The sequence below is a fragment of the Rhinolophus sinicus genome, chromosome 4 (assembly GCF_057876585.1).
Source record: "Rhinolophus sinicus isolate RSI-liver-muscle chromosome 4, RSI-T2T, whole genome shotgun sequence".
Lineage (NCBI taxonomy): Eukaryota > Metazoa > Chordata > Mammalia > Chiroptera > Rhinolophidae > Rhinolophus > Rhinolophus sinicus.
The window spans coordinates 78,244,886-78,257,786 of NC_142504.1; the positions used below are offsets into that span (position 1 = coordinate 78,244,886).

Here is a 12,901-nt window from a genome sequence, read left to right on the forward strand (position 1 = left end):
TGACTCTTTATTATAAGTAGTACTTGAATGCTGTGAACATTCTTGTATAGCCTTTTGACAAACATATTTTGCATTTCTGTTGGGTACATACCTCGGAGTGCAATTGCTTAGTTATATGTTCAACTTTGGCAAAAACAACCAACCAGTTTTCCAAAGTGATTGTACTAAATTACACTCCCTCCAGTATCATATGGTTGTACCACAGTTGGATTATCCATTCTGCAGTTGAAGGACACTTGGGTTGTTTCTAGTGTTTGTAATTATAAATAAAGCTGCTGTAAACATTCAAGTGAAAATTTTGACTTCACTTGGGTAAATGCCTAGGTTGTTTTGGTTTTTAACCTCTAAATAGCATGTGATTCTAATTATTAATAGCTATGAAGCTCAAGGGGTTTTATTTTTCCCCTTTTTCCTCCTAGAACCAAGTGACACTGAGAGGACTTGTACCACGTCTGGGCCGATATGTCATTGTCATCCATTTTTATCAACCAGTGCACCCGACATTTCCTGCACAGGTGTCTGTGGATGGAGGCCAGCTGCGGCCTGGTGAGCTACAGAGAGTGGGTCCCGTGGCTACCTGCCTCACTAGGCCTGGTATGACAGGAACTCCTTGCTCTTTGCCCCCAGGTGTCTTCCGTGCCTCTTTTTGCCCCCATGTGCTTGGATGCCAGGACCAAGTGATTGCCGAAGATCAGATTGAGTTTGACATCTTGGAGCCTGAGGTGGCCGTGACTGTGAAGGTTCCAGAAGCAAAGTCCTTAGTATTGGTGTGTTCTGCTCTTCACATGGTTGCCTTGGCCATTCTGTGTGTCTGTTTGGCTCATGATGATAATTCCTCCAAGGAATTGGAGTCATATTTATAGAAAAATATTTGAAATTTACAACTACCTTTTATAAAAAAAAAAATGTGTGTGACAATTAAAATCAAATGAAATTGGAATAATAGAGAAGTGAATAGGGAGAAAAAGCTCCCCTGCAAGAAGCTCTGTCTCACTCTCCATCAGTCCATCCTCACTCCTCACCTGACTGGTCTCTGTCAGAAGCATTTTAGACTCCTTTGTTGTTGTTGTTGTTGTTGTTGTTGTTGTTGTTGTTCTTCTTCTTCTTCTTCTTCTTCTTCTTCTTCTTCTTCTTCTTCTTTTCCTTCTCCTTCTTCTTCCTTCCATAGCTACTTTTTCCCCTCACTTTCTCTAGTGCTTCTTCAGTGATTTCTCTTTCCCTTTGTCCCCATATATTGGCATTCCCGTGGGTAGACCCTGAGCCCCCTTGTTCTATCACTTCTCCTCAGGTAATATCCTCTGTTGATTCTATTCTCTCCTCTGTGAAAATGACACCCACATCTGTGAATTGGTCTCCGGTCTTTCCTGAGCTCCAGTCCTAATGTGGGACCATCTACTGCATATTTCTATAGCCAGAAATCTCCCAAGTCCCTCAAACTTAGCCTGTTACCTGCACAGCCTCAGGTTTCCCCTGCGCTGTTCATTACGTTGCTTGATGGAATCATGGTCACTTAATGCCTATAAAGCCTTCCACATAGCCAGACAACTTTCCCCAGACCCTGCTCTGTGGCCCTCTCATTCCTTGCTTGTGCCTTCTTCTGTCTCAGAGAATCTCATTTTCCTAGGGCCAGGGGCCTGACTTTATTCATTTTGTCTCCCCTGTGCCTAGAATCCCACCTGGCACCTGGAGCTTGGCAAATGTTTATTGAATTGAATAACATGAGACCAATTCAATAAATAAGTCTCTCTGTAAGCTGTAAGTTGGTGAGTAGTTGACAAAGACATTTGAAATTTTCCACAGCATTTGTCGCTGGCATAGTTTCATTTATACAGATACAGAGAACCCAGCAGTGCTTTTAAAAACTGGGACTACAATTATTCATGATAGAGCATCTGGTATGATATAAACTTCAGGGGCAAGCTATGGCGTGAGTTTCGCCATTGATCCTGTCGTTTCAGTTCTCTCTCCTCTAAAAATACAAAGCAACATCCCCTGGAGATCCAAGGGCATTCCAGGCATGGATCCCATGGGGCCCTGGCCATCTTAACAGGCCCCTGCTCACCCCACCCCCCCCCATCCCCAGGTCTCCTGTCCCTGCCCAGCATGTGAGGCTGCTGCTTCTCTGAACAGGCATTCCAAGAGGTCTGCCCAACACTTGTTATCATTTCCTACATAAAATCATAGATTGAGCCTTTAATACTGGCTTAGGGGTGTTCTTGTGATTCTCTTTTTCCCATAAATCCTATTTCATTTGGTCTTGGGCTTAATGATCAGAACACTGGCCTTAGTAAAGAGAGAGTATAATGAATAGCGATAGGTATGCCTTGTTATTAGAAATCCAAAGACATGTTGATGGGTTTCCTTTAGGTCCGTGTTCTAGTGGTGCCTGCAGAGAACTACAACTACCAAATACTTCACAAAAAATCAGTGGACAAGTCATCTGAGTTTATCACCAATTGTGGAAGAAATAGTTTTTATATCAAGTAAGTATCACTTTGTGGAAAGGTCCTGGAATGCATAAGGCTCTCCCATATTCCTGCCCAGAACAAGGCCCAGGGAAGGACTGGCCCTTGGATCTCTCTTTTCCCTCTCCATGTGGCCCAAGGGAGTGGTCACGCATCCTGGGTCCCAGGAAGGAAGTGTTTCTCCTCTGCAAACACTGTCCTATAGTAGACCTTGTCATGCGCATCTGGACAAGATTCCCATCCTCAACTGTGATCTCATCAGAGGGTGACCCTCCAAACATAGGCTGCTCAGGGATTACTTTTCCTCTTCACCGTTTCTTATTGTCCAGCTCAGATTCCTAAGGTAACACACCGGGTACCCTCCACTAGGAAGCACGTCAACCCAGATTCCCATGCTCCATTGCCATCTGACTGAGTGGGGAGCGTTGCAGCAAGGCAGACTTCCTCATTCTCTCTCCTTGAGTCATTGAAGGCCAAGAGCCTAGGGCAGCCCTGAGCATCATTTCCTGTCCTTCTCTTCTGCACACCCACCCTGCCATCTTGTAGGTTTCCTGAGGAACCCAGGAGCTCCAGGGGGCCTGGAAAGCAGAAGTCGCCTGTATAGGAAATATTAAGAGCAAAGGCTCTGAAGTCTAACATCTATGGATTTGAATGCCTGTTTGGCCACTCTGTAGCTCTGGGGCCTTGGGAATATTAGTTAACTTCTAGTTGCCTTACCTGTAAAATGGAGCTTAGGCCTCATTTATGGTTGTGAGTTTAAGTAAAATGTAGGCAAAGCTTCTAGCATGCAATACTCAATAAATGTTGACAATTCACCTCCTCCTCATTATTATTGTTATTGGTGTATCATTACACATTTAGATGTAACTTTTTGTAACTGCTTTATTGAAATATAATCTATGTCATACCATTCATCCTACAGGCAAATTTATACCCTTTTATTCCAGCCACCAAAAGTTCCCACCATGTCTGTGACATGTTCTGGAGTGAATGGATAAGGGGAAGGGTGGCTGTCACTGGCGTTGAGATATGGGTGTCCTCCCATATCTTCCCAGACTCCGGAGCCAGAGTCCATCCCCAAAAACACAGTTTGGTGGAGCAAGTGTGCAGGGAAAGTTGGGGCCACTTCTGGGCATGCTTCCTGGGACATCACATGAGTTGCTTTTGTCTCCACAGCCCCCAGACAGCCTCCGGATTCTGTAAGAACTCCGCCAGGTCCCTGGTGGCCCTTTACCACGAAGGTGCACTGCCCTGTGAGTGCCACCCCACCGGAGCGGTTGGCCATCACTGCAGCCCGGAGGGTGGGCAATGCCTGTGCCAGCCCGGCGTCGTTGGGCGGCAGTGTACCCGCTGTCGAACGGGCTACTATGGATTCCCACACTGCAAGCGTAAGTGCACATTTGGGTCATCCAAGGTTGTCCCTAGTCCCAGGTGGCTGATGCTCATCTAGGACAGGGCTTTGCAAATTCCACTGTGCTAGAAACTCACCTGGGGATCTTGTGAAAATGCAGGTTCTGATTCAGGAGGCCTGGGCTGTGGCCTGAGAGTCTGCATGTCTAATAACCATTCAGATGATACCTATGCCACTGGCCCATGGACCTTGCTGAGTAGCAAGGTTTTAAATGATAAATAAATTTGTGTTTCCCAGGTTACACAACCTATGCCCTTGACAAAGCATGTGAGTGTAAATAGCCTTAAACATCAAAATATTGGACAGCTCAATACCCTTTCTAATTGGAAGCCTTTTCAGTGTTTGCAGCCTAACCAAAACTCAGTTGAGATGAGAGAAGAGGCGGGGTCACAGGGGCATACTACTCACTGAATGAGAAGCCTGTGGACCTTTATCGAAGAACCATCCTGCTGCCTGAGACATAGGGCCAGCCCAGGCTATGTGGCGGAGTGAGAGGTGCAGGTGTGGTGCAAACAGAGGCCCCACATGGAGACCAGCTTTTGCCTAATGAAGGCCCTACTGCTACGTTGTGGCCTGACCCTGGGCGCAGTGCACTGGGGTGATGTGTAGCCACTTCAGGGAGCCTGTGAGGAGCAGAACCTCCAATGAATGAGAGGCCTCACATTAGAACGGCCCATAACAGCAGCTCAGTGGGTTCCTTGGAGTGGCGAACTATCTTGGAGCAAGTGGGTCCACCTGTGCTTCATTCAGCATTCGCACACTGTATCACATACTATATCCATGAGCATTTGTTGTGGTTGGTCTTTGCCTCCAGAAAGGGCCTTTTATGTCAACCATGGTCCATAATGCCACAATGAAGGAAAAGCAAGACATTTCTCCCAGACTCCTTAGAAGCTTCTGGAAATCCGGGGTACAGTCCTACTGGAGGTCAAATAGCATCTAAGTCTTACACTGTATCTCCTTATCCCCTGGCCAGCATGCAACTGTGGCCGGCGCCTTTGTGAGGAGACGACGGGGAAATGCCTCTGCCCTCCACGCACGGTCAGGCCCCAGTGTGAAGTGTGTGACACACATTCCTTCAGCTTCCACCCCCTGGCTGGCTGTGAAGGCTGCAACTGCTCCAGGAGTGGCACTGCTGCTGGAGCTGCCACCTCAGAGTGCGACAGGGACCATGGGCAGTGCAGGTGAGCTCAGGTGGATTCACTTGTTAGGTCCTATTATGGGAAGGAAAGATGCCATCTGCCCACACACCTGTCTTCATTACTTCCCGATTTTCACTGGTCCAAGGACTGCACTGTGTTCACTTCAGGGCACAGCTCCCCACTCAGAATCGGTTATATGTGTGGAGAAACCGGTCTCCTCAGGTAGCCCAGAAGAGCTTGGGTGGTCAGATGACTAATCACCTGAAGCCACAAGCTGCCTTGCCCATTCACTCCAGCATCATTTTCAGTGTGTGTCATGATAATGAAGTTATCAGTTTCTTCTACTGTGTCATCTTGTGGTGGGCACCTATCCATTTGTATGTAGGGATGGGCTCCACACCTTCATTCTAGGGTTAGCTGGCAGTTTTGTTAAGGACAGTGCACGTCAAAGTCTGAAATCCTCAGGTCTGCCTCCCTAACTCAAATGGGCCAGCTGGAAGTGGTGCTGGACCTCCCCAGTGGGGGTTATTTGGGAGTGGGGGAGGGACTCAGGGTGTGGAGGTACATGCCGGAGAGCCTGCTGAGAGTGATGCTGCCCCACAACCACCGAGAGGTGCAAAACACAATTGCTAAGGGATGAGTGGCAAACATTGGCTCAGATGCAGGTCAGACTCTGTACTGAAAACTAGAAGCCGATGTCACATGATTCAGGTGATCAGCTTGATCTCAGCAGGATAGAGAGTGGATACAGGGGATGAAGAATGGGATACAGTGTCCTAGAAGAAGAGGGTGGAAAGAATTAGACAAGGGATTATGTAGCAGGAAAACTGAGCCAGAGCTTCTAGAGTCCAGGCCAGTATGGCAGTATGCAGGAGAGAGTGTGTGGTTCACCACTCACCCTACACTTACTCCCCACACACACACATCCACAGGCACATAGTTGTTTTGGGATCTATGCCCCTGTGATTTGGGTGTGAGAGCTGGGAGGGGCTGCTGCTGGTGGTGGCAGCAGGCATCCATGACTCCAGCTCAAAGGCAGCTGTATTCATTTCCTGTGGCTACTGTAAATACCATAAACTGGGTGGCTTAAAACAACAAAAATTTATTCTCTCACAGCTCTAAATGCTGAAAGTCCAAAATCAAGGACTTGACCATGCCAAGCCTTTCTAAAGGCTCTAGGAGTGAATCTGTTGCATGCCTTTCTCTTACCTTCTGGTGTTGCTAGCAATCCTCGGAGTTCCTTGGCCTGTAGATGCATCAGTCCAGTCTCTGCCTCTGTCTTCACATGGCGTTCTCCGCTCCTGTGTGTGAATCTGTCTCTTCTTACAAGGACACCAGTCATATTGGACTTGGGCCCACCTTACTGCAGTATGACCTCATCTTAACTTCATTATATCTGAAAAGACCCTGTTTCAAATTCCAATTAAAGAACATTTTCAGGTACTGGACTATATCTTTTTTGGGACAAAATTCAACTCTTCTTTTGCTAAGGAAGGACCCTTAAGCCACGCCTTATTCGTTGCCTGGTGCCTCCCAGCTCCTTTGTATTACTGGGAAGGAAGCTGACTGAAAACTTGAGTCATGAAACATTCCAAGTCTTTAAAACCACAGGTGTGAGTCCTTCCTGCGTCAATTTACTTGCTCATCCTTCTCACACTATAAGCATAAACTGAATGTGGTTTGCACGAAGAATTTTGAGGTGATAGCTAGAGAGTTTTTATCACAATTCATTAATATATATTAGATTCTGTTCCCTCCGATGCTTAAGCTGTTCTCTTAAGGAAGATAGGCACTTAGCTCATTACTGAAGGCTCTGCATTGTGTCCTGAATGTACTTATGGGCCTATGAAAATGTCTATCTTATTTCCAGTGAATTAATGATGTATGAGGAGAATGGCATTTGGTGTGGAAGCACAGACACCTACCAAGACCTTCTACCAGGAAAGTTGCAGAACAAAAAGATGCACTGTGCCCGGAAGTTGCTTGCAGTCTTATGGCTGGGGAAGACAGATAATTGGGGAGCTAAAAGACCAATATGTACCAGTCATGACCCACTCAGCTTTATAGAAAGAGAGAAAGAGAAGTTGTGTGTGATCCTGTGACTTCATTATTGATCTAGATTGCTTCTCCAGGGAAAATTGCCTCCATTCCCTCTGTTTCAACCCTTGGTCCAAAAAGCAGGTGAACCAATGGAAGAACCATGTAGATTAGGTCCATCACTTGGTCTTGATTCCTAATTTCAGCTGGTCTATTTGACATTCCTCTATTTGGTATCTCCTCTGCTGTCTTCTTCGTTTCACATAGCTCTCTTTGCTCTCATTACCTCTTTGTATCTTCTATTCTTTCACCGATGGGCATCATTTTCCTCTCCCACCTAATACCCCTGCTATGTTTTTCATCTTGTTCTTTTCTATCTCTACCAGGGCCTTTTTCCTCAGATAACAAATGTTTCACAATTATTTTCCATTGCTCCCTTACTACTGACCTCTCCCGTTCTATATTCCTGTCAGTGCCAATCTTTCTTTCTTGAAAATCAAAACCCCTCTATTGACAGGAAACTGATAGTCAGCCATAAATATTTGACACCAGAGCTCCAGAGTATTTGTAAATAAAATGTGTGGCTTGCAATGGAAACATCCACGTGGAATGTTTCTTTCCATAAGGCCAAGAGAGCAACACTGACAACATCTGCCATTTTGGGTTTGAAAAGGTGGTCGCAGGAGAATTAGAACAACAATCAAGAGATAGTCAATCCCGCTAGTCTTTTGCTATTGAAATACTTCAGCAGTTCCTCAGTCTGAAGCACAAAAAAACAAACAAACAAACAAACAAAAACAAAAAACCCCTCAAAATTCCCTAGGACCAAAGGAAACTATAGAATTAGAACTGGTTTCAGAAAAGGAAGTTCAGGGTGTTATAAAAAGGGAAACAGATTGAATTAGGAATAATTGTTTTCATTTTAGTATATTTGAAGAACAAATCAAAGGAAATAATTCAATGTCTTTATGTGGAATAGTTTTGTACAAATCCTTCAAAAGAAAGAGAGAAGTCTGACAAATAAACAGGACAAGCGGGACGCAGGGGGTCTTAGCATTAAAATCCTTTGCTCACTCAAGGAGTATTATAGCAGGAATCTAGATATAAAAAAGGCTGAAAGAACAAGGTTCCATTTGAACAGCAGAATAAGCAATGAATAACCTTGGAAAAACAAAGAAAAAACAAGATGGAAGAGCAGGAGAGGAAAACACCAGGAGTACATGAAATGGTTATTAGGAAATGTAAGTCCTGGCAGAGATGGAGACCAGGATTCTGTAGTGGCCCCAATCACAGCTGCATTGAGATACTTAGAGCCCTAAATACTGAAAACATTTTCGTAACCCCATACGTAACTGAGAATAAAAACTTACTAAGCCACAAAGTAAGTGCAAGAAAGTTCTGTTTTTCCATAACGACTACTTCAGCTTTTCTTTTAAAAGCAGAACAAGTGAAGAGTTTGGGTCTGGGGATGGAGGTTTGGGAACCAAGTTCATAAGTTAGAGTGTGTGAGGACCCCAAGGAGAAGGTGTGGACACACAAAAGGAAGATCGAGGTGTGGGTCCTGGAGGGGGTACCGATGTTTCATCATAGGAGGCCAAAGGAACCAAGAAGGAGATCGAGAAGTAGTTCTTAGAACGAGAAGCAATAGAATTCCTTGTGTGAGAACTCGTGGGCGAGTTTTAAAAGAGAGTAGCTGGTCAACAGAATACATTATTGTAAACAACCTCACATACAATTTCTCAATGTTGCTGCCACTGAAAAAGGAAACCAAGAATGCATTAAAAATTGTAAAAATCAGTTAAGTCACCATCTATGACAGAGAGATTTATCATACTATTTTAGGTAAAAATTCTAGCATGTTTAACAAACCTTCACTAGCCAATGACAATTTAGTAGTTTGGGAAATTCCTAGCTCAGGACCGAGACAGTCATATAGTTTTGCCCAAACCTGAGAGAGTGTCACAGGAATGGAATCTTATTGACCTGTATTGCACTTAAACCAAGATGTGAACTGTTTATCTTGACGTTACCAAAGAGACGGCAATAACCTAATGGGATAACATATCTATTATGATCCAAGTGCATTTGTTATGAAAGGGCCCTTGGCAGATAATGTAAAAAAAAATTTCAGTTTATTACATGACTGGAAATTGCACAAATTGCCCATGGTAATTCCAGTGTTGATGCTGAAAATGCTTTTGTTTGCCTGCAAGGATTATTTCTTTAAAAAAATATTAGAGGAAAGAATGCTTTGTTCGCCTGGAAAATTTCCTAATGAAAATGAAGAATGTGTCTAGAAGAACCTCAAGTTCATGTAAAAGAAATAAAGATACCTGGAGTTTGCAATTAAAAAAAAAATCCTATCTCAATAATATAACAGACTCCCTTGCAGTTTTACAAATGATCATAAATCACAAAGCTTAAAAATTAGAATTTTCAAACTTTATTTGACTATTTATAGGTAATAAAGTTTATCATCCTAAAAAAAAAATCAGTGATAAGTATTAATCTACTGTAAAATGAATTATAAAAATAATTGTAGCAATTCACAATACTCCATCTTTACTTAATTAAAATTGCTATTGTAATTTTAGAGACAACTGGGAATAAATAGAGTTGGAGCCATAAAGCTGAGCTTGAGACCTTTGTCATGAATTAGCTAGTAGACCCTGGGCACATTATTTTGTCTTCCTGGGTCTATAAAATGAAGTTTGTAAAATTATTCCCACCTAAATTTAAAATTCTGATTCTATTTCTTCTGCAGTCTCGGATTGTATCACAGAAAATATTGCAAAATTGTATTGTATAAATGCCAAATACTAGGTAGATGGAGGTCTTAAAGATGCTTATATTGATCAAATTCCATTTTTATAGCAGCACAGTAATTTAACCATACATATTAACAATGAAAAAGTACATTTGCATCTACTTTTAATCATGGAAGAGGAGGTACGCCATCAGATTCTTTGAACAAACAAAAGGGCTAGAATACCCTCGGATTTTATCAGTGACAGATACAAGGAAATTGGTAATCACTACTTTTAAAAACTATCATGTCAAGTACTTTTAAGTAATTTTAAGATCTATTACAGGAGATGACAGTCCACCTGGACATCTAATGAAGCCACATGTACAAATGTGCCTTTTCAGAAGAGCAGTAGCAAAAGGAAAGCCTTTTTGGGTGACGTCTATCTCAGCCAATCCTCACAGATTTACTAAATATTTGTGTTAGATGGAGGAACAAAATGGCAGAAAAGGTCATAGACTTGGCATTCTTGGAACAGAAGTGCTTCTAGCTAGGCATAAATCCACAAGCTCTAACAACTTGGAGAAGCAACTCCTTTGATTCGCCTCATGGAATAATAGGAATGGTGAATTCCAGGCAGAGTGCAGGCTCTGGGACACCGTGGCGAGCAGGGTAGACAGGGCTCCTGCCACATGGACAGGGTGCCAAGTTTTCAGCTTCATTCCCTCTGTCTTCTTTCATCTTCTGTAACAACAGCGTCTTTCTCTTATCTCTCGGAATAATCGTTCTCTGGCTATTTCACTGGTTCAACTGCCTCTTTCCCCAGACTAATAGAATGTGTGGTGTGAGTTTGCACAAGGTTGTGTCCTAGAGCCACTGTCACTCAATATCTGGTTGACATCAGCATGTCTTATTTCTTCATCTATAAAATAGAGGTATTGGAGGCATCTCCCTCTTGAAGTTTTTTAGAGGATTAACTATCCTATGCAAAACCCCTTAGAACAGTACCTGACACATACTAGCACCCCGTAAGTATTAGCTGTTAGTATTATGCCAAGTACCCGACTGTCTGCTTTCCTCCCTCTACTTTGTCCCCTGAAACACCCCCATTTTCCCGGCTTCAGGTACCCCCATTCCTGCATGATTCCCCCCATCCAGAGCTCCGGTCCTCATCCTTGATAACCATCTTATCTTGCCTTCACTGCAAATCAATTTGACCTGGGTTCTCTTACTGGCTTTACTGAGGTGGCCTTGGACAAATCCCCTAAATTCTTTGAGCTCCTATCCCCTCACATGGATAATGAAGTGTTAGACTAGATGATCTCTAAGGGCCCTTACAGCTCCCAAATTCTCCAACTCTGACGCCATATCTGAAACCCACGTCATTGCCTTGTCGCTCAAGCCATTTCTCTCTTTGGATGTTTAAAAGGTTTCTACTTAGTAGTGACAGCCTCCTCCCAGTCCCCAAAGCCTGAAATCCCAGTATATCTTAGAATCAATGGCTTTTCCCTGTGGTCAGTCAGGTGTCAACCAGCAATGTATGTACTGTCCTCCTTTCCTTCCATGGCTCTCTGCTACCAGCTGCCCCCGGTTAAGTCCTTTTAGCATTTCAGTATTAATGGTCACCTAACTGACTACCTTTTTCTGATTTGTATCTCCCTCCCTTCCTTCTTTCCTCCTTCCTTCCCTCCCTCCCTCCCTCCCTCCCTCCCTCCCTCCCTCCCTCCCTCCCTTCCTCTCTCTCTCCCTATCCCAACTTAAGCCTTTTTTCAGCTTTCTTCCCTGGCTTGGTTTTCTCACACCCTCTAAATACTTTTTGCGTATGTTCAGTTCTCCAGTTGCAAAAGGCCTCCTTCCCTCTCTTCTGTTGTCCCCAAATTGTATTTATTCTTCAACGACTATGTATTAAAAGTGCAAACTCAGAGAAGGCATGAAGCCTTCTCTAAGTCCACAGAGATATCCCATCATCTCATTGCCTAAGGCAAATTTAATGCTAGCCAGCCATCTCTCACATAATTACCCAACTCTCTGCATCTCTATGTCCTGTGTCCTCAGTGAAAATGTGCCAAGGTCAAGACTGACCTATTTATTTTGCTTTGTCCCCTTCCTCTCATGTCTCCTACACAGGGATGTTTTATGTTGAAGGCTCTCAATAATTATTGAATGATAAATGAATGAATAAGGTAGACTTTGGATTCCAGATTAACACAGGAGTTTGATATGAATGTATTAAGGGACCTACAGTGTTTAATGAGCGAAAGATAGAGTTCCCCCTGACACCTGTTTTTTCTGGTTGTCTGTGAGAGACGGTGAGCACCCCCACACACGCTGATGTGTTACATAACATTTGACTGTGAGCACATTTCCGTGGAGATGACTTCATGTGACCTCCATCCCCGGTGCTGCCATTCTGCACGTCCAGGCAGCATCCACTGGAACCTCTCGTCTTTGCAGTGAAGGCAGCCCCTTGGGTAGCAGAGTGTTTCTCTGGAGAAATGTGCCAAGGTCAGCATGACTTTAGGTAGTTTTTAAAAGATGTTCAGCCAGACTTTGAAGAGGAAGTTTCCTTTTGATTCTCTGTTGTCATGGCACCACCCAAAACTCTGGTTGCTTGTTTTTGCACAGGATTCATATGCTTAGTGCTCTAAGCTTTGCATTACTCAGGAATCCAGACATTATATTTCCCATGTTTTGATTAACCCTTGCCTCTCTGGCCTAAGTGGGTTTCTTATGATTCAGCCCACAGGCCACTGCTCTCATCATGCTGCTCAGCTTTTTGCTTTTTTTCATCCACTCTTATGCTCTCAGTGGCTGCTTACGTGCTGAGTGAGGCTCAGAGCTTTATCTTATCTTAGTGACATGATCACACTCTCTCAGTTCACCCCTCCTTTCCACCACATCATCTCACATATGTTCTGACATAAATAGTCAGACAAGTCATGATTTTGCTTCCATCTCTTCTTCCTTGTCTCAACAAGCAGCTTCCACAGCCGCCTTCCCTGCAGAATACGACTGTTTCTTGATTTTCCAATGAAGCAATGAAGTGAAAATATAAAAAACATAGGTCCCTGTCTGCGTCTGTCTGTCATCACCTTCACGA

At 43.8% G+C, this 12,901-nt stretch overlaps 1 protein-coding gene across 1 annotated transcript in view; it reads left to right on the forward strand.

The window, feature by feature from the left end:
• LAMA3 (laminin subunit alpha 3) overlaps window positions 1-12,901 on the forward strand; it is a 264,040-nt gene that overhangs the window by 164,716 nt on the left and 86,423 nt on the right. Inside the window, exons 28-32 of the mRNA XM_088797937.1 lie at window positions 420-546; window positions 628-767; window positions 2,368-2,483; window positions 3,642-3,853; window positions 4,853-5,060. Coding sequence (XP_088654063.1) covers window positions 420-546; window positions 628-767; window positions 2,368-2,483; window positions 3,642-3,853; window positions 4,853-5,060 — 803 coding nt within the window. The remainder of the gene's footprint in view (window positions 1-419; window positions 547-627; window positions 768-2,367; window positions 2,484-3,641; window positions 3,854-4,852; window positions 5,061-12,901) is intronic.